Genomic DNA, 26,067 nt, shown 5'->3' with positions numbered 1-26,067 from the left:
CACAAAATGGATCTCTTAACGTTTCCCAGATATAATCCCAATGACATCATAACTCACATCCGCAATCAGATCCTAACAGGATCCGAAGCTAAAAACCTCTCCAAAAATGACTTGTTTCCAAATCCCAAGGTAAGAATGCTCTGGAAACAGAGTAGCTTTCTGCTGGAGGACAATGTAAATATACTAGTGTATTCAGGATTTGATCCCATAACACTTATTTGCAAAAGTAGTCCCACTGGCGGTAAAAATATTCACATGAGGAAATATTACAGATGTGCTCTGCCATTTTACAGGTGCACGTGAGCAGACAGCCCCCTGCATCTGCATGCAATTTAATGATTAGGACACTGGAACCCATAACTTGGTTTTATAAAATTGGGAAACCTGCTTTACTAGACCATCCTCTGGATAACAGACTTAGCCTAATGATAGTGAATGCCATTGTCTGTTGATTTAATTGCTGTTAGCAACAGTTCTGCCTTAAAGACCATGCATTTAGCTAGGGTGAAGGTGCTTAGCCAAATATTCAGTAGATGTGAAATTTGAAGCTCTGGTATTACAGTACAGAAGTTGCAGAATTCAAATAATGGAATGCACTGAATATCTGAATTTCTGTATATTTACACATTGTAGTTTAATTCATTAAGGCTTAGACTTTAACTCTCTTCTTAACTGGGGACAATAGACCATCCATTGGGATATCTCAGGGAATTCTGCTGCACATGAGTTGATGTCTTAGGCGATTACCTGAAGACCTGAATGGTCTTCCTGTTTAATCTGTAGCCAGATCTTTTGTTTTAAATGTACTTAATTTATATAGATTCTTCTCCCCTGCAATTGTTTGGGAGTTTATTAATGGCATGAGATTAAGTCTTAATTTCCAGTCTAAATTAAAAACTCAATATTTTATATGCTTTCTTAATTATTCCCCCATTCACTATAGGAGTTTGCTGTTACATTTTTATTTAAAATCACTGCCTTTGTGTGATAGACTTTTCAAGATTTTTGGTGTCACTCAAGTTTGAAAATTCTCCAAGTGAAGCTGACCTAATCATAATTGTTGATTACAAATAGGTAATTAAAAACTATCAGTGTAAATACACTGATTAAAGTTACAATTGACCAGTCTGGTTATTGCCTGTTAAAGTTGCATCACGAGATGTTGCATTACAACATCTCCATGATGCAACATGAGTACTGGGATGTGATTTGTCATTGTCTTCATGGAAAAAATGAAATGGCTCTTCATTTGTTAAAGGCAGAGTACTACTTGTTTGTGATATATTCTGTGTGCTATAAATAACAAGGAAGACTAAATAGTAATTTACAGAGAGGAAGCTCATCAATAAGAGTCACTTGGTATTAGTGTACTTGTAATTACTGCAATTAAATGTTCTTTCTTGCCTTCTTGTAGCCTGAGGTATTGCACATGATCTTCATGAGAACCTTGCAGAATGTGTATGGAATCCGTCTGGAGCACTTCTACATGGTGTGTATACAGTGTTGGGGGGGAGAAGAAAGTGAAACTCAATTTCCAGAATTATGCAAATTAACATTTATTAAAGCATTGGGTTTTTGAATTTTTAAATTATCTGATCCTTTTAGCACTTTATGTAGCTGAATGTTATTTTGAAAGTCCTGTAGTATTTTGCATTTAATCCACAGCATTTAGTTAATGGATAATTTCAGGTATAATACAGTTAGAAATACTGGATACTGTTATTTCCCCAGTCTGCTGTATTTTGGGTTTAACCTTTTTTTCACAAGACAAAGTAAATATAAAAAGTACTTTAAAAAATACCACTAAAAATAGAATTGAGGACAAACCAGTCAATGAAACGGACAGCCTGGGCAAACTAAAAACTGATTCTTCATTAATTTAACAATGTATATTGATTTCTGTCTCCAAAATGTTAGAATAATAACTAATCCCTAACAGCCCTGTGGATAAATAAGTACTAGCCATATCTCTCGCATGGGCAAACTGAGGTACAAAAGTTGTAACTTGCCAACGTCAAGGGAAGTCTGAAAGAGCTGTGAATAATATAAGGATTCCTGGCTTCCAGAAACTTTGGTTTCAGGGCAAAACTCCAAAAATTAGCCTCTGCAGAATGTGCACAATGCATGTTTCAGCGACCACAGAATGTCACCTTGAGTCACCCAGGTACTGTGACAAGACTGCCTGGAAACTTTGCTTCAGCAGAGCCCTAGACTTGCTGCCTACTTTTTTAGGCACGTTAGTTTGGCGTGTATCAGAGGGGTAGCCGTGTTAGTCTGGATCTGTAAAAAGCAACAGAGTCCTGGAAATTTCTACTACGTGCATCTGACGAAGTGGGCATTTACCCACGAAAGCTTATGCTCTAATACATCTGTTAGTCTTAAAGGTGCCACAGGACTCTCTGTTGCTAGTTTGGCATGTGCTGATCTGAAGTTCTTAACTAACACTGAATAACTTCTTCAGTATAATGTCCTCCCTTCCCACCAGGGGCAGTGGGTGCCATGCTTTAGCTGAGATAAATCCAGAGCAACTGAGATCAGTTTGGGGAGGATCAGAGCTGTAGTCTGAGCCCCAGATATGTGCAAAAAAAGTAAGAGGAACAAAATGATTTTGTGAAATGTTGTGTTTTTTGGGGGTAGGGCTGTTTCTTGGGAGCCACTTGCTCAAACGACACCAACTTGGCTCACGGACTTCACTCAGCACCCCCATGAGGCATAGCAAATTTCAAAACAATCTGAGTCAGCATGTGGATTTTTAGAGCACTTAGAATAGTCTACCTTCAAACAGAAAGCAACACTCAGTCTTTAATTATAGTGGAGTTGGTGCTATGCTATAATATACTTGAATGAGTGCATTAAAATGTAATGCAGATGTGTAAAAGAATACTATAACATTACATGGCAGCACAGGAATCCAGACCCACATTGTTTTGAGGGGGTAAACCAACAATTTCCTTACTAATTATCAGCTTGTGCTATTATCTAATGCTCAATTCTAGTCTGAAATATGGCAAGGCATCATAAATCCATTATTGCACTTGAACATTCACACCTGTTTTAGCCTGTGATGTTACTTCACCATAGCCTCAGTTAACTGTATTTCTTTGATTCCGTCTAAAGGATTCAGTGGGCCAGGTGATTATTTTTTTTTAGTTAGGATGCTGTATTTTTATATTGTGTGAACAAACCATTCTTGTTTCCAGGTATTGACTAGGCAAGCACCTTCCAATGTTTTCACTTAGCAGCTGTTTGAGAAACCCCCTCCTGGAAACACCAACCTTCCCACTCTGCCCAGTCTTCAACTACTTGGTTCTCAAAACATTATTCTGTGAGCCACCAGGACAGGGATCCACAGGCTGCAGTTTGGGAACCACTAACTTGCCTTTGCCTTGAAGTTTAGTGATAGTTTCCCACCCATGTTTATCACCTCTGAGTGACTTTCCCATAAAAAAAAACCCTAGTATTTGCCCCATATGAATACTCCTTGTAATCGTCTTATTTATTGACTCTTGTGTTTAGATGCCGGTCAATGCTGACATAATGTATCCACAGATTGTTGAAGGCTTCCTACCTATTTGTAACTTGTATATTAATATGTGAGTACAACAAATGGATTTTTTCATACAGTTCATTCATTATTTGATTGTAGTTTAATTAATTTTATGTGATTGGGGTCTGTGCAATTGTGGTGGCCCTTCAACTTGTTGAGCTTGTGTGAAATAAAATTTAGCAGACTAACAAGAGGCAGCTTAAAGCAGCTAACAGTTTAGTAGACTAAGAATCTCTGCTGCCAGCCGCTTTTTATCCAAATGTGTGAGATAGCTTTCATGCTTTAGGATTGTGAGACTGAGGTTTAGATCAACAATAAACGATGGCAAGTTCGTGAGCATGCAGTTGAATTGGGAATAGCTTGAAGCAGTTCACCGAGACCCATGGCAGAGGCTAATCATGAGATATGGAGGAGGATCTTTGAGTAGCTGTTACATAAGCCTGAAGTATCACCCCAGTTATGTCTACCATTGTTAGAGGCACTGCTCTAACAGACACTGGTCTACTCAATGTGTGGTGGAATAATTGACATTGGGCAGATTGACTTATAAGTTTCATATTAGACCACTCCTATTTCTTTTTCTGTTTCTGTTTAGTGTCCACTAAAATGCTCTATATTTTGGTGTCCTGTGAAAAGTAACTTAAAAAAAAATCCTTATGCAAGGCACTGTAACAACTCAGGATCTATAATACTAGTTTGTGAGTGCAGTACTATTAAAATGCTATTTGTGGGTTTATTCTGCCATGTCTGATCACCATTGTGTACAGTACCAGGATACATTCAGATTCTACTATTGTGGGAGCACACCCATGTACTCTAGATTTATATAGGGCAAAAGTAATGTAGTGCCCATTTGAAGTAGGCTTGTTCACAGAACTAATAACATTCAGTATCTTTTTTTTTTTTCTTCTCTCCTTCCCACAGGGAGCGTTTTCTTCCAGTCTGCCGTATTAATGACTTTCAGATTGCAGATGTCATAAATCCAAGTAAGCAAGCTTTTGTTAACCCATCCATGTTCCCACATGCTCATGTGATGCCTGGGCCATTTCTATGAAATATCTTTGAAGACTCTTGGGTTTTACTTTCTACACTGCGGTAGACAATTGTGGTGTAGTGGAACCAGCAGCTGCCTACTTTTGAACCTCGTGGTATGGCCTCCAGAGAAGACCAGTTCATTAAATAGTTCTTACAATGCTTTAGCCAATCCAGTTAATACTAATTAGCTAATAAATCTCAGGTCTATTACAAAACATTACAGTTCTGTCTTGCTACTAGGTTAGATAGTAATCTTATGTTTTCCAGTAGTTTTGCAATATATGGTGGTTATAATTACTCTTAAAAAGTAGAAATAGTTATGAGTAGGTGACAGGACTGGAACTCGATAATGTGGATTTCCTGGGGGAAATATTTCTATAGAAAACACTTGTATTTCCTCCTTTCTTCCACTCTCTTGCCAACACACTGTTGCAGTTCTGGTGTGGCACAGGCCATTCAGGAAAGACTTTGTTAAATTTGCTAAAGAAATTTCTTTAAGTTGATTTCTGCATCTTCCTGTTTTCCTGCCAAAGCATTTGAGGTTGGCCAGGAGTGTCCTTGTTCTCTATTCCAAAATTCAATTTGAATTGAGTTGGGACAAGAAGGGCCTTCTTAGTTCAGGGACCTAGCTGTGGATTCTCTTTGAATATGTCTGCTGGAGTCCTTGTGTAGCTGTCTTCAGGGTTTAGTACCAGGTTTTTCTGTTTGGGTTGCCGACTTTTTTTTACCTCCCTTCTTTCTTTTTATCAGATTTTTTTTTTTTTTTTTTATTATTAATTAGTCATTGTTTTTTTCAGGGTAATTGCTTTTTTTCTGAGATGTTATGCCCAGTTTGTAATTTATTTTTGGATTGTATAAGGTCCTTGACAATGCATCTGGGTGCATCATAAATTCATGGCTTGGTGCACTTGTTTGTACAAACAAATTAAATCTTTTCCAAATAGTGGTAAGGTAATAGCTATAAGACTTGGGTTTGTTTAATTTTTTCAGAGATTGACATAACTTAATCATATCAATTTAAGTACATTTCATGACTGAGGAAGATTTGTTCCTTTCTAAAACATACTTGGTTCAGTAATAGATATCTCTTAAAATACACCCCCCTCATCCCCAGACTGGCACTGAAGTTCTGTAAGAAATTCTCTTCTAAGCCAATATGGGTAAATTGACCTCCTAACTTTCCTTGGAGCATAGTACATTTGTAATACTAAAATATCCAGAGCTATCTTTAACATGGTACTTTTCTTCATTCAGTCTTTGCCTCTATTTAGCTGTTTGAGTTTTGCTGTGCTCAAGTTTTCCAATTATGGGCCCTATAGAGACCAAAACACTCATTCTTTGCTATTCCTCTCTTTTAGAAGCAAAGCGGACAGCTCGTTTCTTGAGTGGCATTCTTAACTTTATTCACTTCCAAGAATCACGTCGTGAGATCTACATGGAATTCCAGTGGGCATATGTAAGATTATGTATAGTTTGTGTAAAAAAACAAACAAAAAAAAACAAACAAAAAAAAACCCTCAGATAAGACCATCAAAAATATAATTAATTATTTATATCTGGAAGTTTAGAGGCTTAAGTACTGTTTGGGAAATTACACTAGCCTGCCATGTGTTACAACTTTTTTCAAAGGGGCTGTAACAACTTTTTGTCTTTCTGTAAGACAGATCTTGAAGAGGAGAGAAAAAAAAAATTTCAGGTGACTCCTGCCTATGCATTAGGGAAAACATTTAAGTGTTTACGGGGTAGGAAAGAGTCTTAATTTTTTCCAGCTGTTGGAAAGGCAGGTACCAGCTGAATACAGGCAAGTCTTATTGTGCCATTGAGCTATAGGCTCTGATCAAACACGAGGCACTGGTAAATAGTTTCAGAAACACTTCGGTGTGGTACTCTGAGGAAACATGTCAATTCTTATTTTCATCTAACTTCAGGCCATTTAAGCATGCCTCAGTGTCTGGAAGAAATAAACAGCTATATAAAGGACAAGCTGGGTTGGTTAGTCTAGGAAAGACAGTAGTGGTAATTGGAGGAAGGGGAAGTTAGGAATTTGCCTATTCTCTTATCTCACCACTAAATCAATGTTTTAGACCACATATTGTGATGGAAGGCTATTACACTGTTTCCTGTTGGATGATCTGGTTTGGATGATGCACACTTTGATCACTTCCAGGTAGAGTACTCTACCTGCTATACCTGGCATTGAATCTGACCAGTACATGGAAAATTCAGCTGGTGAAGCACACAGTTCTCTGCATCCTAGCCAACAAAACCTGACTAGTGCTCCATGAACTCGTCTGATTTCTCTTTTATTTCCAATTTGAATTGGAAGTGGGAGTGCTAACCTATGAAGCCACAACTGGTTAGAGCCCATCTGTTATAGAGGCTGCCTTGTCGGCAATATTTTGACAGTTGCACTCTACAGGGATGATGCAGCTGGTGATACCCAGGATAAGACTTGGGCAGTTAAGGCAAGAAGCTTTCAGCTAATGGAACTTGAGTATGTAACTTAATGCCAGAGAAGATCAGATTGAGCCCAAACCTAACCACATTCAGATAAAAAACTAAGACCCACCTTTTCAATAAAGCCTTCGCCTAATAATGGCTTCCAAAAAACCATGGTGTAGAAATAAAAGGGGAGCACCTTTCTGCTCAAGACTTGGTTATTTCTAATATGCTTGCTGCCTTGGGAGCTAAGATAAAGTACATGAACTGTGTATAGCTTTTCTGCTGATTCTGATATACATCCAGGATTTCATCACTTACCGACAGGATCTTTGGCTCTTGAAAGGCACAGGATAGAAGTAACAAACATTGGTGACGGACCCTTGCTAAATATGTGGAACAGTAACTTTAAAAGTCACATTTCTTACAGGGCAGAATGGGGGTTTCTGTAGGCATAGGAGCCCATTCTGTGACAGTATCTTAAAGAACACCAGTTGCCACATAACTGCAGTTTGTTATAATCAATATATGGATATAGCCATCCCTGTAACTTGGTATGAACTAGACCACCTGTCTATCAATGTGCTTGTTGTTTTTCCTGTTGCACATTAAATTTAGTATTTGCCTATTTCTGGAAATAAACATGCATATTGGAATCTTTAAAATATGGGCTTCAGTACAGGGTAATTGTCAAGTCAGTTTTTAGGCCTAGCAACTGAAGCCCCCCTCTAGTATCTCGTGAAATATTCAAGCACAGGGAGCAAAGACTTGGACACTTGGAAAACTTTCACTTTGAGGAGAGTGAGAGGTAACAGTCACTAAGGAGAAAACTATGAAGCTAGAACTACAGACCAGTAACTACCAAGTACAGACCAAGAACTACCACTAATTATCTCAACTGGGCAGGTTAGCAGTACAAACAAATTATGAAATGCACATGGATTGTAGGACCAACCTGGTTGTGTGAGGAACATGTAGGTTGATTATAAATCTGCTTGTTCTCCCATATAATGTAAACTAATCACTAAAATACCTTAAACTTAATTTTCAGAAATCAGCTCTGGAAAAAATACAGCAACTGCAGACAGCAAATCAGGAGGCAGCAGTGAAGCTAGAGAAACTTGAGTGAGTACGGGGTCTAGTAATTGACTTCTGTGCATTTTGCAGTTATAACACACATGCACGTGACATCTAACTGGGAATATTAAGCTGTTGTCTTAGAACAGAAGCAATGTGGCTGTTGACTGACTTTTCTAAATCAACTGAGGCATTATATGGCCTCATCAGTGTTTGAGAATCTTCCATCTATCTTAAAGATAAAAGTAACCATCTTTCTTCCTTCCTTGGTTAAGTTATTTTTCTGTGTAAAGCAATTGAGGGGAAAGTTAAAAGATGAGTTTGCATTTAATTCTGAAATTGATGAGGCAGGTGATCATTTCTTATTTCCATAGTTGGTCCAGTTCCTGTGAAAGGTCTGTCTCCTGAGCTGATCAACCTTCTTCTGTTGGTCAAATGTTTCATAGCTGTGGAGAGACGGCGGGACTCTTTTGTACCTAGTGCCAATCCTATGGGCGTTTGATTAGCTAGCCCATAACTATAATTCAGGCAAATATAAAACTTTTCCCATGGCATCTTTCTCTGTTTGCCGGTGATTGCTCTTCGAGTAGTTTCCCTAAGAGGTTATGGGAGTTACTTTCAATGCCCTTGTGGGTCATGTTCAGAGTTACAGATTTGATATTCTGAGCGTCTTGTTAGAATTGATTGTGGGAGATAGTGACTTTAGAAACATAGTACCATTTTATTAGAATGAAAGAATGCTGTGTTTGAGAGCATATATTCAGTGGATATAGTTTAAAGTACTTTAAAGTCCTTTTCAGAACTTAGGGTTCATGGTGGATAACCAGCTAAATGTGACCTCCCAGGCTGATGGTCAGTATGACTGTTGGATATATAAGCAGAGGAATATTGAATAGGAAGTGGCATTCTATGTATAACCTTTGCATTAATGAGACCATTACTACACTAGTGTCCATTTCTCATGTCCACACTTCAAAATGGATGTAGAAAAGAGCTATAAGAATGATTCAAGGTCTGGAAAATATGCCTTAGTCTGAGCTTATGTCTGTCTCTGTATTTAGCTTAATTAAGAGAAGCTAAAGAGGCGACTCGATCATGGTCTAAAGGTATCTGGATGGGGAGAAGATGGCTAATAGAGGGCTCTTTAATTATGCCTTTGCCTGCTTGACCAGATCAATAGCTAGAACCTGAAACTAGACAAATTTATACTAGAAATAAGGTGCACATTTCTAGTAGTGAGGGCAATTAACCATTGGGACAAGTAACTGAGTTGGATGTGTGGTGGATTCTAAATCACTTGACGTTTTTAAATAACTATACAGATGCTCTAGCTCAACCACAAGCTACAGACTTGCTACAGGAATTACAGGGTGTAATTCTGTGGTCCATGTGTTTTCAGGAGGCCAGATTAGGTGATCACAGTGGTCCTTTCTGGTGTTAAATCTGTGAATCTATTAAAAATGAAAACCAAAATGTAGTATAACAAGTAGCTGTTTGAAAGATAGGAGACAAAGGATAGGAATAAATGGTCCATTTTTACAATGTAGAGAGGTGACCAGCAGAGTCCCCCAAGGATCTGTACTCTGACCTGTTGTTCACTGTTCACCCCCTTTTCCAGATGATTAATAAATATGTTAAAGTGGCAAAGTTTGCAGATGATTCAAAACTATTCAAGAGGTTAAATTCAAAGCCGACTGCGGGGGAGTTAGAGGGATCTCACAAAACTGGTGACTGGGCAACAGTAAGGCAGATGAAATTCAACATTAAATGCAAAGTAACGTATACTGGAAAAAATAATCCCAACTATACATCTACAGTGATGGGTTCTAAATTAGCTGTTATCACATAAGAAAGATCTTAGTCACAGTGAAAATTTCTGGTTGCCCCATCTAAAAAAGGATATAGTGGAACTGGAAAACATTCAGAGAATGGCAACAAAGATTGTCACAGGTATGGAACAGCTTCCATATGAGGAGAGACTAAAAAGATTGGGTCTGATAATCTTAGAAAAGAAATGGCTAAGGGGATTATGATAGAGGTCTATAAAATCTTGAATGTTGAGGAAAAAGTGAATAAGAAGTGTTGTTTACCCTTTCATCCAACACACAAACCAGGGGTCACCTGATGAAAGTAATAGGCAGCAGGCTTAACACAGCAAGAGGAAGTACTTTTTCACACAGTGCACAACTAAGCTGTGGAACTCATTGCCATGCGATCTTCTGATTACCAAAAGTATACCTGGGTTCAAAGAAGAACTGGATAAGTTCTTGGAGCATAGTTCCATTAATGGCTATTAGACAAGATGGTCAGGGAAGCAATCCCATGCTCGGGGTCACCCTAACCCTTTGACTACCAGAAGTCAGCAGAGGAAGATGGGTGCATTCCTCCATAATTGCCCTGTTCTGTACACTCCCCCGGAAGCTCTGTCACTGTTGGAGACAGGATACTGGGCAAGATGGACCATGGTCTGACCCGGTATGGCAGCTTTTACAGTAGTGTGTAAAGTTGCCAGTCCTGCCTCCATTTACCTTCTGTACTAATAGTTATATTGTATACATTAGTATGTGCTGCTTGTATTATCTGACCCAGGGTCAGCTTTTCTATCAAACTGCAGCATGCAGAGGAAGGGGAGCCACATCAAAGCGCCTGCTCTGCAGCTGCACTGCCTGGTAGCTCTTGGTGAACACTACTGGAGGAGTGAGCACTGCGGGACCAGCTAGCAGTATATGCTGCTGCTCACCTTAAAGGGAACTATGCTACTTACCTACCTCACAGGAGATGTTGAGGGTTAATTAGGCTAGTATTTGCAAAGCACCATAGAAAAGCTAAATAGTTGTCCTGCATCAAGTTTACATGTTATGTTCTGTATCTTTAAGACTTTGTCAAGTTTTACTTCTTTGTCTAGTGTTACTTCTCTGCTCTTGATTTCTCATTCTTTTTGCTCCCTTGTCTTACTCACTCCCTTTGCATATTTAAGCAAGTCTGCACTCCTGTTCCATGGACTTTCCCTCTCCTCCAGCCCTCCGTTAGCTTTCACCCTGTCAGATGGGGCTCCCTCATGCCCATTCCTTTGGCAGAGTACTCAAGTTTATCATCACTATACTTTGTCACCGTTATGGACTGCAGGTCAGTTTTTTCTCTCTCTGGGATGTCCCACCAGTGACTTGCTCTACTACCAGTCACCAGTTCCAAATTCAGGTTGTTCTAACTAAAAGTATGTTAAAGATGGAAGATCCTATTTTAAATATGCCTCAGACTAATATTTCTAGAGTCTTAGTTACAATTACACGACTACTTCTGACTCCCTGCATGGGGTTAGCTGCCTCCTTTACTTACATTTTCCGGCCCATTCTCATCAGTCCAGCCAGGGCCAGCTCCGGCGTTTTTGCTGCCCCAAGCGGCGGGGGGTGGGGAAGCTGCGATCAGCGGCACTTCGGTAGCTCTACCACCGCCGCTTCATTCTTCGGCAGCAATTCTGCGGCAGGTCCTTCCCTCCGAGAGGCACTGAGGGACTTGCCGCCGAAGAGCCGGACGTGCCGCCCCTTTCCGTTGGCCGCCCCAGTCACCTGCTTGCTGCGCTGGTGCCTGGAGCGGGCCCTGAGTCCAGCTCCCCATCTCTGTGTGCCACTGTCTCCCCCCCTCCCCCCCCTTATCCATAGCCACTTCTTGTTCTTTTCTAATTTCCAAGACCATTTTGAAAACTAAGGAGTTTTCCAGTACCCAAGAATTGCTCTCAGTACACACTGGGAGAGTCTCCTGTCTGATGTTAGCCCTGTGCTTTAACTCTACAACTTTAAGCTATATTGCTACAAAAATATTACGTTTTATAATTCAAATATCTAGATAGATCAATGTGTTATAGTATCATTCTCTCACTCTTGTTTTTGCACTTTCTTCCGTGTTTCCTCTTAAACTTACAGCTCTCACTCCTTGTGCTCCCTCTTTACTTAAATCACTCCTTAAATCATACTGTAGCTATGAAATCTTTCAACAATAACCCACCAAAGCAAGATTAAAAAGAAAATTATGAGAGATTAGGTCTTCAACTGGTCACCCAGGTCATTGTCTGTAGCTGATCCTAAGACCCTTTGAGGCAGGAAAAGTGTCTTTCTGTCTGTACTACACAGCCCTGAGCTCACTGACACTTGGCGTGCACTAACAAGATCAAACATCATATCTTTGTGTTTAGCACGATTCCAGTAGAGCAGAAAGCAGAGTTCAAGCAGCTGTCTGATGATATTCAAGAACTGCAGCAAGTACTAAACCAGGACTATCGTCAAAAAACGGTATGCCCTATTTATATGCGTCTCTGAAGTTTTGTCACAAAGTACAGCTACTATGACTTCTGATTGTGGGCATTTATTATTTCTTTGGATTTATCCCATGAAAATTTGAGGGGAGATTTGATTAAAACTAAAAGCAAAGTCAAAATATTTAAGGTATTTACGTCTATCCTGGTCTGAGTCCTATGGTACTCCCTAGCATTAACTTGTGCTGGTACCTATGAGGGAAAGAAGCTAACAGCTGGGTCCATAGGGATCAGAAACAGTGTGTGAAATATAGTCTGTTTTTCATTAGAGAAACACATTGCTTGTGTGAGGAACTGAGATATCTGCTGCATTATAATGAATATTGTGAGACTGTTTCTCCATTTAATTTTGTGTTGCTGCCTACTTGAACTGAAAGGGTTAAGTCAAACCAGAGCTGGGGATTGGCCTGGGCAGGAAATAGGGACTTAAGGGTATGTCTGCAATGGAGTCTGAGGTGTGATGGCAGCTCAGGTAGATGTACCCGTACTAGTTTTACCTGTGTTAGCATGGCTAAAAATAGCAGCGTAGATGTGGCGGCAAGGGCTGTACAAGCACACCAAGGGCCCTTGTTATCTGTTCAAACCTGTGCTGCTGCATCTGCTCTGCTTTTTTAGCAACGCTAGCACAGGTGTGTTTACCCAAGCTGCAATTACTCCTTCAATTGCAGTGTAGACACCCTAAGAGATAAGACAGCAGCAGGTACACACCTTCAAAGCAGCTAAGAGTACCATGGGGCTATCACTGGGACATGCTAAAGATCAAAAGACCCGGACTGGTTAAAAGATGCCCCTAATAGAAAGGAAGGGGGAAAGTGGTCAGCATGCCCACATGGGTGGTGGGGGGAAGAAATAGGAACTGCAGGCAGGTATGTTCTCGCTAAGCAGGGCCTAAGCATCTAGGCCGGGAGTAGTTAAAAGGCAAGATCCATGTAGTTAGGTCTCCCTTTTTGTTGTTTGTAACCCATCCTGTTTCTGAAAGCTGTGTTGTTAATATTCAGCAATACTGTTTGAGAAGGCTGTGTGGCCTCTGTGCATAAATCAATGGTAACCACTCCCAGATGCATCAACAGCAAGGTCCAAACCCCAGCTGGACTTGCTGAAGTAGTCATGGTTGGTACCCAGGGGGCTATAACACAGGTTCTCGTCTAAGAGTGGGTGAACTGTGGAATTCCACCCAAAGCCTGATACCTGTGGGGTGCATGTGCTGAGACCCTGAGAAGGGATAGTTGTGCAGGTAGCTGGTAACTGCTTTTTTCAGTAGTCTCTTCTCTGTAGTAAAAGTTCAAACGTAAAACCAGAAGCCTTACTAATAATTCTCCTCTTTTTAACTGTCAAACAATTATTCTCTTCATTAGACAGCCTTGCAAGAAGTGACTTCCCAAAAGAAAGCAGAAGTTGCAGAGAGAACCCGAAGTCTGGTAAGTATAACTCAATTTAAATGGGATTTGAACAGTCGCCTGCAGTAAGTGATGGAGCTTCTTTTAATATAGCATCAGATTTTTCTGCCTGACTTCTGCTAGCTATGTGCAGTGTGAATGGTTCAGATAATGAAACTTGATTGCATTTTAAAAACCACTTCTATATTTGTATTTCATGGAAACTTGCATGATAAGAATAGTTTGGTTTTGATATATCTGGGACTCCAGCTCTTGTAACTAAGGTTTCTAACTCCAGGTCTAAACACAATTTTTGTATTAGTATAGCTATTTCAGTTAAGGATGAGACTTTTGTATACCAAAATAATTATCCCAGTACAGACCCTAATGTGGATACAGTTGTATTGGAATAATGGTGCTAATATCAATATAGCTTATTCCCTTTCCTTTACAGCAATAGCTATACTGGTATAAGCATCTTTATACTGGTATAACTTTGCCCACACAAGAGGTTTTGTAACATTTCAACTGTACTAGAATTGTAAAAGCTGTACAACTTTTGTTTGTAGCCAAGGCCTAAACACTTCCATTCCAAACCTCTGTTTTCACCTTTCAGGCTGAAATTTTCTAGGCTTGGTCTCTGCCCATAAGTGATACTTTGGGCAAGCTGAGTTGAAAGATTTCAGCCTTTTGAGTGTGAAGAGTGCGGGGGAGGGGAGGAAGCGATAAAAAACAAAATCTTACAACTTTGTTAACTGCTGTAATAATGCTGACAGAGATGGAGATGTAAAGTTGAAATTTGGCACAGAAGAAGCCCTCATGGCAAAGTCCCTTTAAGCATTTGAAAATTGGGTTTTAACTTAATCAAATTATGAGCCTTTGAAAATTTCACTTTATATATGCATAATGCAGTTGGTATGATGCCCATTTTGTATGTTGCACATCAAATGAAGCTGAGCTCCTTCTTACTGATCCTGAAAGGTGCTTGGGATATATTATTCCCATTGTGCCTTGCCTCCGTCTTTCTTCTTTGGAAAGAAAAATATGTAGGTGTTAAGTACATCTGGTCCTAAATCAGAAAAGATAATGGATCATTATAACACTTAAAGTTGTGTAAGTATGCAAGGTGGAAATATTGCTAGTATCTAAAGTTGTAGAACAGCTTTATATTGCACTGTATTAAAGAAATAAATGATCCCATAACTAAAGCCTATATTGTTTCATGCAAATAAAAGCATAGCGTTAAGGCTGAATATGCTACCTTTGGAAATTCCTGATTTGAATGCCTAACTATAGAACTGTGACACCCTTTTAAAGTATCAGAGGGGTAGCCGTGTTAGTCTGGATCTGTAAAAGCAGCAAAGAGTCCTGTGGCACCTTATAGACTAACAGACGTATTGGAGCATGAGCTTTCGTGGGTGAATACCCACTTCGTCATGCATCTGACTCTTTGCTCCTTTTAAAGTAGTTAATTCTTGATGGAATAGCTATATCACCTTTAAGTCTTCAAAGAATGTGAAAACACTCTAGGATGAGTGGGGGAAACGGGGCATCCCCTAAATTCTTGGCAGTAGCCCTTACTTCCTTAGATATTACCTATTTTACAGAGAGGGAGAATATTGGCCAGGACTAGAACTGGACAAATGGAGGGAAAAAATTATGAATATTCTTGTGAATACGGCTGGCTGTTTAGCTCTACTGGTATTTGTGACCTCTTATTCATTAATATTTGGGTAGTGAATTTCATTGGCAAGAATGTTTGCAGCAAGCATGAGTGCAGCAAAAATAACATGCAGTCATGTAACTCAAAATTGTACCATAATGCACGTACAAAAGGGAGCAGAACGTTGGCATTTGCTGGCCTGAGTGCTTTGCTTGGCAACTGTAACATTCTTAAGAGAATATAATAGAATTTTGGTTTTTAAAAGAAAAATACTAAAACAAAAATGTTAGGATGTAGAACAACTTGCGAGATAGCAGTAAAATGCTGTTCTGCACAAGATGTTCAATGCAGAACCCTGCCTCACTGAACGTCTCTTCTCCCTTCTACTTAAAGCATCAAAAGACAAATAATCACTTACAGCATTATTAAAATTGAGTAAAATTGAGATATCAATGACACTTTAATTGTCTTGCTAATTAGAATCAGCTAAAAGTGACAATGGCTACTTTGAAAGAAGAACAAGAGCAACTGGAATCAAAAATTGTAGAGTCTCCAGAGGAACTGAAGAATTACAAAGAACATATGAAGGAGACTGTCCAGAAACTCAAGAAAACCAAGGTGAGTCTTGATCACTGTACTATGGCTGCTTTGTACTTATTACAGTCTATTAACATCCCTCTGTGATGGGCAAGACATGAGTAATGATATGAGTCTGTCTTCTGGCATAATATCGAGATCTGCTTGTGCATATCTTTTAAAAAAGATTAGCAATAGGTGACGAGCAGGGAGTTTAAGAATTTAGTTTATAATGAAAGAAAACAAAGACATCTGATATTTGGAGAACACCTCCTTTAAGCATGGATCACAAGAAGTGCTATTGATGATTGTTCCATCTGTAATACTAAACTTAGAAATGTTGGGTCCCTTGAGCCTGTCCAGCTGACTGCATCCACCATCCTGACACTACCACATATGGCTGGTACTCTTCTGACACCTCTTCCCAGGCCCTGGCCTCTTGACCATGTGCTCCAGGGTTACCTCTGTTCTCACTCAGTAGTTCTGAATCTGTAGGGTTGATTTCTTCTCTCTGGGAACACTTTATCCCAAAATAACAATCTAATTCCAAAATCGTCTGACATAGGTTCACTCCAGTTAAAATAGAGGAAGTTAATCAAAAGGAAGCAGATAATTTAAGGTACACAATCAACTTGAAATCTTAGTAAGCTGCAAAAAAAGCAATAGTAGCTTCAGGAACTAAGCATCCTTGAGTCCCCTTTCCAATTTTTGGTTTTCTAATCGCTTCTTTGTATTCTTAATGTTTCACTCCTGATGTGTGAAGACTCATGACAAACAAGAGGAAACTAAATGGCAATTCAGGGGCAACATTAGAACCTGCCCCTCCCCCCTCTAGATATATAATCTGTGAAATGCACAAACTAAATAGGAGAAAAATACAGGAAAATGTTCCTCTAACTTCTTCAGTTATATACCTATCTTTTCAGTTACCTGTAAAAATAGTAGGCAGAGAAAGTTTAGACAGTATATATTTAAGTACAAATCTTACAGTCATGAAGTTCATGTTTGGCTGTGTGTCTCATGAGCAGACTGATTCATCTATGCTTCAGTGAAGTTCACAACTTGTCTTCAGATTTCTCTCCCTGTTTATACAGTTTGTTTTTGAGGTGTGAAGTTATTACCATCTGACTCTAATCAAACGTCCCTGTGTAATGTTATTTGAGACTGAACATAATTGCACTTCTACTGACATAGAATTTTCCATTGTATAACTTGCATTCTCTTCCCCAACAGGCATTGTAGCACATTGAATAGATAAATTTTACTTCCTCATATCTGAAGGTTTGGTTGAGTACAGCACCTAGGTGTCATCCCTGCCTTTCCAAACCAATGGCTTTTTCCTCTGATGCATAATCTTGTTGGCAAACTCAAAATTTACTTCCTTTTAGCAACAATTTTGAAGTTACTTATTATAGAATCATAGAATATCAGGGTTGGAAGGGACCTTAAGAGATCATCTAGTCCAACCCCCTGCTCAAAGCAGGACCAATCCCCAACTAAATCCCCAAATGGCCCCCTCAAGGATTGAACTCACAACCCTGGGTTTAGCAGGCCAATGCTCAAACCACTGAGCTATCCCTCCCCCCCTTGATTTCTTTAATTCCAGTTTACAACCAGACTTTGAAGAATTAGTTACAAGAGCAAATATGCATTACTGCAGGACATAATAGAAATCACTTTTCACTAATTTCTTTAAGTAAATAGCTTTTTCTTGTTTTTTTGTAAAGCAAGAGGTTATTGAGAAGTATGAAGGTTATCGAGACCTAGTTGAGATTCTGCCATCATGTCAATTGGAGGTGCAATTATACCAAAAGAAAATGCAAAGCCAAGGAGCAAATGTGGAGAGAATGGCCAATATCTCATCAGAGGTTTGTATTATGTACTTGTGTGTCCCCCCTCTAACTGCATGTAAGAAATAAATTGCTCTCAATTAAGTACTGGGTTTTAATTTCATGCAAGTGCTGCTCCCTGTTGCTCTATTTTTTTGCTTAGGATATAAATCTGAAAAAACAAACCACTATGCAACAGTACAAGTGATATTTGCTAAAGTGGAATCTATTTCAAAGCAAAGCATGCTGCCTTCCAGCACCTAGACATAACAGCCAATACCGTATCTATTTTCTTAATCATAATCTTCCATTTCAATAGTTCCTGTTATCCCAAAGGATCCGAAGCTGCTTCAAAACTATTTATAAGCAGCACCATCAAAATGTAGCTACTGTTGGGGTTGAGTACAGTAACTTCCCATAGCACATCTGTAGGTAGGAGGGAAAATTTTGATTTTAAGGTCACAAGGACAAACTCCTGTAAATTTGTTGCCATCTTTAATAGTGGAAGAACTTATTACCCATAGAAACATAAGCCAAAATAGCATGTACCGTCGACTTTTTCTAGATGGTTATTTGTTTGGAGGAGGGAAGTTTGAATTTTAAACTGTTCTTCGTATGGGAAAAGTGGAAGCCAAAAGGAGGAAATATCATTGTTCCCAAAATGATCATTTTAACAAGCACCTTAATTTTATCAGTATTACCAACCAATTTTTTATTGGACAGGTTTTTTTTGTCATGGTATATGGTACCTATGTAATTTACTGTAGTATATTGCAGTAATTACTGGAAATCTAAGCCTGACTTGTTAAATATTTACAAAGTGTGTTAACTGCTGGATTTCTAGGAAGAATTAACTGGGTTTTCAGACTATCAAAATGAGAATGAGCAAAGTTGTATTTTGGCAAATATCCAATAGAGGGACATTGCATTTCTTTGATTTTATAGAATTGCTTTTCAGTCTTTCTTTCAAAATACTGTAGGTCAGAAATCTCGAGGACCAGATTGAGAATGGACAGATAGAGTTGAAGAATGCCGCGACAGATGAAATGTCCTTAAAGAGACTGGTCAACGCTAAGCGCGAGAAGCTGTCTACGGCTGAAATAAGAATAAAGAAGAAACATGAGGACGTTGAGCAGTACAAGCGCACAGTATTTGAGTATGGATGAGTTGGCATTTCTGCCTGGCGCTACTTTATCTGACATACACTTACAAAAATTCACATCCCTGATACAAACATGTAACAAGTAGTATAGATGGGAAATGGTAGTGATGGGGGATAGTTCTGTGAAGACCAGTAATGCTGTAGGCAAGCACTTGGGGACTCGGATCAATAATTGCAATGTGAGTTGACAGCAACTCTTTCAGTGGATTGCTAATTCAATTTATAATGCTTAGCCTTGACTTTTTTTATCTTTTTAAAGAAAATGTCACACTGGGATAATTTTCCAACTCATCAGACTTCAACAAAGCCCCATTTGCCTTTCATGAATTTTTCATAATTTCCCTTGCCACTTTTGCTCATTATCAAAGCCATTCAAGACCCACAGGGAAATAGGGTCTTGTATCTCAGGGGGGTATTATCCTGATGTGACACGTCTAAAACAAAAGGAAAAGTGTCATTTGATCAAAGCTTCCCAGCTCATCTTCCTTCCTACGTGATGCTGCATGCGCATTGTAAGGCTGGGCTTGGAACATCACAATCCTTTTCATGATGGCAGACTGTAATATTGTAAACACAGGGCTATGATTTTACTATAAGACCTAGGAGGAGCTGGCTCATGATGATAATTTAAACACCAGCCTTCAATAGTGTCAAAGGGGGTACGGAACATTACTGGCCAAGTGAACTGAGTGTTGTTTAGGAAGCATCTTCATTTAGATGGGGAAAGTTAACTGAGTGCTCTGGTCCTACTTAAGGGTTCTGCTCTCTGCAGAAAGCTGGGCCAAGAATTTCTGGCAGATCCCCCTGATTTCTGTCACTCCTCTATTAAATTTTGAAGTAACTTAAAGTAAATGGAGGTTTTAATTAAATCAAAAAGGAAGGCAGCACAATATAGAATTGTTTGCTTTTGATATTAAATGCTCTTCTAAATTTTTAGTGTAGCTGTAGACTTTTGCATTAACACATAATTGCCTTGTAGATGTTTCCTGTGTTTTGACAATTATGGGCTTTAGCAGCGAAGAAGGGGAGGGAGGTGGCTTTGGGTTTTAGCATCCAGGAGAGCGGAAGGATTTTTGGTGGTGAGCAGGAAAATGCATCTTTTCTTTTCCTTTGTGTGTAGGAGCAGAGATTACAAAACTATTTAAGCTTGAATGCCTTGTCCCATCTGACAGCAAGCAGCTGCCTACTGCCCCCACAGTGGGGTGGGTCTTCCCTGTACAGTTCTGGGTCCTGGGGGATGCTGGGGAGGGGTGGCACTGGCTGGGCCCATTTTACTTCCCCTCCTACTCCCCCCCCAGTGCATCTCCAAGAGCTAGAGACTTAATACTTTAAAACTTATTTTGTGCAGCACAGCTTTGTGGTTGGTTGAATTCTATGGCCAGTTCCACAGGTAGAGAATGGTACAAAATACACAGGTCTAGACATAATAGCACTTTCAATTAGTGATGGTGGAACTTCAGTGCAAAACCTAGCTATATTCTGTCCTGAAGTATTTTTTGAAAACAAACTATCCAAATCCTTTTTCAGACCCTGCATTGTCAGACAGCTAATCTTTAAACTGTTTTTGAAGCATAATACTAGCTAATTCTCACATCTCTGTGATATGGATTAGTATTAACCACATTTTAAAGATGGAGAGACTGCAACCCAGTAAAAGTTGAGATCATGTAGGAATTCTGTGGCTGAGCTGGCCTTTGAACTCAAGATTCCAGTCCCACTACACCATGCTGCCTCTAGAGCGGAGGTTCTCAAACTGGGGGGCACAAAATGTATTCTGCAGGGGCATGAGAAGCTTTGGGAGAGTGGGTGACCAGTTCTGAAGGCAGCGATGCCGCCAGCAGCAGTGGAGAAGTAAGGGTGGCAATGCCATCCCATGCCACCTTTACTTCTGCACTGCTGCTGGCGGCATCGCTGCCTTCAGAGCTGGGCACCCGGCTAGCAGCCACTGCTTTCCACTCTGCCTTCAGAGCTGGGCAGAGGTATATGTACTTCGGTGGCGTGTGTGTGTGTGTGTGTGTGTGTTTGCAAATGACTACAGACCCAAAGAATGGGGGCAGGATCAAATAAGTTTGAGAACCACTGCTAGAGTATGATGAATGCATCACTCAACAGTAGAAAAACACTTAGGGCCAGATCCTCAGCCGGTTTAAATTAGTGTAGCTCCACTGAAGTCAATTGGGCAATTTCTGTTTGACAAGTTATGTTAACTCCTTTGAGTTTTGTTTGTTGATGCTATATAGCTCTAGGATTTAAGAATGAGTCAACTTTTCTGATGTCCGTGTGATGGAGATAAATTGTACACCTAGATGGATAAATGTTACTTATCCCACAAATGCAACTTTTCCTTCACTCTTGCAAATAACTGTTCTAATTGTAACTTAGAAAATCACTTTCCTTGACATTCATATCCAGTGTGAAATCCATCTTGGTGTTTATATTTAATTTGGGGTGAGGTGATTGGTTCAGCACGAACTATTTCATACCTTCTTGCTTTAGGTATTGTAACAGAGTTCAGGAGAAGAGAGGGGCTGTCTATGAGAAGGTGACGGCGATTCACAAGGAAATCCAGCAAGTCAGATTAAAAGTCCAGCAGCTGAACGAGAACACTGAAAAGGAAAAAATGAAAGCACAGGTAAGCAGGAATTCTTCTCTATTAAGTACTGGGGAGGAGAGCTGGGCAAAACTTTTTATTTGCCAAAAAATGCAGTTTCAGCTGACCAGAAACTTTGTGAATTTGACATAAACTTGCCAAATAGTTTCACCCCCCCAAAAACCTCCTCTTCCCCCTCCAAAACCCCTTTGGCACTTAGGCAATATTAACAAACTAGGATGGGAAGGTGATGGTTCTTTCAGAACTTTAGCTCAGTACTTAGGGCACTCACCTGAGCTGTGGAAGACCTAGGCTGAATTCCCTTCGCTGCCTGATGTGGAAAAGGGATTTGTATTTGTGTCTCCCACATTGTAGGAGTGCACCCTCACCATTAGGCTATGGAATATTCTGGTGAGAACGTCTGTCTCTCCTGTTGAATCTGTTCCACTTCTTATAAATAGTCATAGGAGCAAGAACTTGAACGTGGTTATACCAAATCCTTGGGGAGTACCTTAACCACCAGGCCATAGTCAGTCTTACTCTTTTCTTGGCCCAATGACTATAAATGGACATTCATAGTGGCAATTCATAGTGACGACAAAAGTTTTAAGGCGGGCCTGACCACCTCTTCCTCCAGCCCTTTAAAAATGCCTGTAATCAAATGTTTTGGTTTGAATGACTTGTTTTGTTCAATCTAAAATGGATTTTTTTGATTAGTCTAAATTTTTTCAGTTTTGGATTTGGTTCAACCTGAACTAATTTGTTAAGTAGCTCTGATCTAACTAGCCAGCTCCTGTGCCTACCCCTTCCCCCCAACACATGCACTCTTCCCTCAGCAGACTTGATGTCCTGCTGTATGCCAGCTAAAGTCCATATGAGCTAGGCTTTTCTCAGGTGACCCTTAGGGCTGGTCTACCCTGGGGGTGTCGATCTAAGATATGCAACTTCAGCTACAAGAATAGCGTAGCTGAAGTCGACGTATCTTAGATCGAATTAAAATTACTTACTTAGCGTCCTTGCAGCGCGCCGCGGCTCCCCCGTCGACTTTGCTTCCGTCTCTTGCTGAGCTGGAGTTCAGCAGTCTACGGGAGAGCGATCAGGGATCGATTTATCACGTCTACACTACATGTGATAAATCGATCCCCAATAGATTGATCTCTACCTGCCGATCGGGCGGGTAGTGTAGACGTACCTTTAGATAGTCTGCGGGACGGAGGAGAAGAGGACGCTTTGGGGCTATGAAGCAACACATTTGGACTTCATAATACTGCATGAGAGCCACAATTGTGCGGATAATAGGCGGTCTGCTGAATCAGTGCTCTCCTCTGAACCTTACAAGGATCAGCGGGCTTGGGAAGGGGAGAGGACTGCATTGTTGCAGGGGGGAATTCCCCTCCTGTGGCCCTTCTGTGGTGTGCAGGTCTTGTGGTCAGGGGAGCCAGGCAAAGCTGAAAGGTGAATGTAGGATAGCCTGATTCCTCTGAATTTTAGGAGATGGCAGTTCCCATCACCCTCCCGTCCCTGTGCTCATCTGCTCTACCTTCCCCTCCTGTTCCATGGATACTCCTGAGCAGCACTGAGCGCAGCTCTGATTCACCCAAAATCTGCCCTGCTGTCTCTTAAATCCTCTGTAAGGCATCAGATTAACACTGCTGATGGGAGAACCTCATTGACTGACTAACTTTCTCACCTTAGGAGATCTATCTTAACCTGAGGGCTGGCTTGGAGAAATACCACGAAGCTCTGGCAAAGATAGCAGAGAGCTATGCAGCCTCACGAGATGAAAAAACTGCTGAACTAAAGAGGAGAATGCTTTGAGTTCAGACTTCCTGAACTAGCTGTTATACCAGGTTTTCATTTGGACTCTGCTTATTGTATTTATCCTCATGTTTGGGTTTAAAATATTGCATTTTATGTGGGAAGCTTCTTCTAAATACCACCTCAGAACACATTTAGTATTATAGACAGGCCCTGGTACTGTCAACTGATTAACCTTGGTAAAAATGGACTTGGACATCCTGTCTGCATTATCTTTCTCAGTTCTGGTTCTTCTAGTGGTAAGTTTACCAATTTATCTTGCTTATATAAAATAGTTTCAGGGTTAACTTTGGCTTCTAGTGTAACTACAGTTTTTGCAGAAACTACACTGAGGATGTTGGTTTGGGGTAGCTTTGGTTTGAATGGAGGTATCTTCTTAGATCTTGGTTGTAGTATTTTCCAGGTATATTGAACACAGTCTGAATTATCTTAAGTTCCATCTGATTTCGAGACAAGTCTTACTGAGATCATCATGATGGGAGAGTGGATTCTTATATAAACTCTGGCTTGCTCTGCCTGTGACGTCCAGCGATAAAGAAGCCCTCAGAGGAAAGAGTCCTATTTGGGGAACTACATAATTTCAGTTGATGTTGCTATGTCTCTTTCTGGAAGCTTGAATCCATGGTTTCTGCTTGGTGTGTATTGAACACCCATTTGTGTCTGTACAGGATAAGTCCATGTTTGGGCAGATAACTGAATTAAAAATAAAATGACATGGATTGATATTCATTGTACATTTCTATTGAAACTGCTCTTCTAAAATGTTTGGCCAGACTGCCTTGGGAACATAAAAAGCAACTTTTAAGTAGCTGCTGTAAAGATTTGGATAGCCTAATTTCTCTATTGTGTTCTTTCAGCCTACTTGTTTGTTCATTCTCTTCTTGGTGTAAGTCTTCTAGTTTTTGAGTTTTATATCTGACGTATGTTTATCCTGAGACAAGGTGTGTGAGGTAATATCTTTTTTTATTTGACTAACTTCTGTTGTTAAAAGACAAGCTTTTGAGTTACTCAGAGCTTCTCTTCAGATCTCATTCTGTTTATCCTGTTTCTTTGGTTAGATTTTCTTCTTCTCCTGGGCTCTGTTCTTGTAATTCTTCAGGACTGAGACTTTAAATATTAGTTGGTCTATTTATTTCCTCTCTTTTCTGCATTTGGATCTGCTGTTTTCTTCCAATGTCTTTTTCTTGATCGTTGAGACTTTCTAAAGTCACTATGGGTAAAATTTTCAAAAGCACTTACATAACTTGGATGCTCTTGAAAAGAGGATTTGATAATTTTTGAAAATGTTACCCTTAATCTCAAATCTTCCATTAGTTGAACAGTTGGAATATTTTTGTTGATACAACTTCTGGTTCAGATTATTTTAGCCTGTCTGTGTACCATATAAATAAAATTAAATTTGGTTACTCATTGGTTTCAGTATATTCATAAGAATGGATATAACTAAAAAGGTACAGGAGAAATGTCAGTAATTTTATAGTAGTTTTAGACCTGTATATGCAATACTCTGGCCAAAAAAAATCTTTTAATTATGTTTTTAAAGTGATTTCCAGAGGTGCTGACAATGCATAGCTCCCAATGATGTCACTAGGAGTAGTGGATATGCTCAACAACCTCTGAAAACCATTGTCACTTAATAGTAAGGCTAAGATTTTGTCATGGATATTTTTAGTAAAAGTCAGGGCCAGGTTATGGGCTTCTGTGAATTTTACTTTATTACCTGTGACCTGTTTGTGACTTTTACTAAAAATATCCATGCTAAAATGGGAAGGGGCTGGGCAGCTGCGGGATGGCTGGGAGCTCCTGGGCCCCCACCACCCGTGGAGGCTAAGAGCTGTGGGGGTCCCCCTGCCCCTCCCCATGGCGGCCAGGGAGCTGCATGGGTCCCCCTGCCACTCTCGCTGCGGCTGGGAGCTTGGGGGCCTGCTACCTCAGATGGTGGGGGTACCTCACAGCTCCCTGTTGCTGCGGGAGGCGGCGTGATCCTGCAGCTCCCAGCCGCTGGGGCTGAAGTCTTGGAGGTCTGTGACAAAATCGTGGGCCACCCCCATATATTAGATTAAAAAAAAAAATCTTCTTGTATTTAATTTTTAAATCACACATCTTTATCTAGAACAAAGTTACAGGAATAATACTTTTCATATCACCTAAATATACTCTCTAACTACACTGGTCTACAATTTTTGAGAAGTCGTCTGCTTCAGAGACAAAATGTGCTATTTATTATGTATTTTGATGTGCTGAATTCAAATATGACAATTAAAACAACTGATTGGCTACTGTTTCTAAGATATTTAAGTTTTTACATTTTATGTCTATGTATATTGTGTAGATAGTAGAGTTTTAATCATAAATTGTAAACCTAGGTCTTTTCATGTGTTTATGGTTGCTTTACATGATATTTCACCTGTCCTGTTTATGTAACACTTTAAAAATCAGCAAAAGGGTTATATAAATAAAATTTATTATGAAACAAAAGGCAAAAAACTATTCTGTACATAGTTTAGTCCTATTCAGTGTCTACTTGGCGCTTCTTGGCTTGTCTCTTGTATTCATTAAATGGAGCATCTCTTGTCACTGTCCAGCAATAGTCTGCAAGCATTGATGGGCTTGCATTGTTGCAATGTCCTGGTGAAATCGCTCGCC

The 26,067-nt window shown here is 39.9% G+C and overlaps 1 protein-coding gene across 1 annotated transcript; it reads left to right on the top strand.

The window, feature by feature from the left end:
• Positions 1–23,637, top strand: LOC112107374 (NDC80 kinetochore complex component NUF2). The gene is made up of 13 exons (XM_029912454.1): positions 1–129; positions 1,415–1,489; positions 3,517–3,593; positions 4,472–4,533; positions 5,941–6,038; positions 8,073–8,146; positions 12,288–12,384; positions 13,763–13,825; positions 15,927–16,064; positions 17,750–17,890; positions 18,832–19,007; positions 21,510–21,645; positions 23,299–23,637. The coding sequence occupies exons 1-13, from the start codon at positions 7–9 to the stop codon at positions 23,419–23,421; spliced, it is 1,383 nt and encodes a 460-aa protein (XP_029768314.1). The 5' UTR covers positions 1–6; the 3' UTR covers positions 23,422–23,637.
• The last annotated feature ends 2,430 nt before the right edge of the window (positions 23,638–26,067 follow it).

Source organism: Terrapene carolina, unplaced genomic scaffold, assembly GCF_002925995.2.
Source record: "Terrapene carolina triunguis isolate 2854851 unplaced genomic scaffold, T_m_triunguis-2.0 Scaffold212, whole genome shotgun sequence".
In the NCBI taxonomy this organism is placed as follows: domain Eukaryota; kingdom Metazoa; phylum Chordata; order Testudines; family Emydidae; genus Terrapene; species Terrapene triunguis.
The sequence above is the reverse complement of the archived record's forward strand: the minus strand, read 5'-3'. Positions and strand labels throughout refer to the sequence as shown.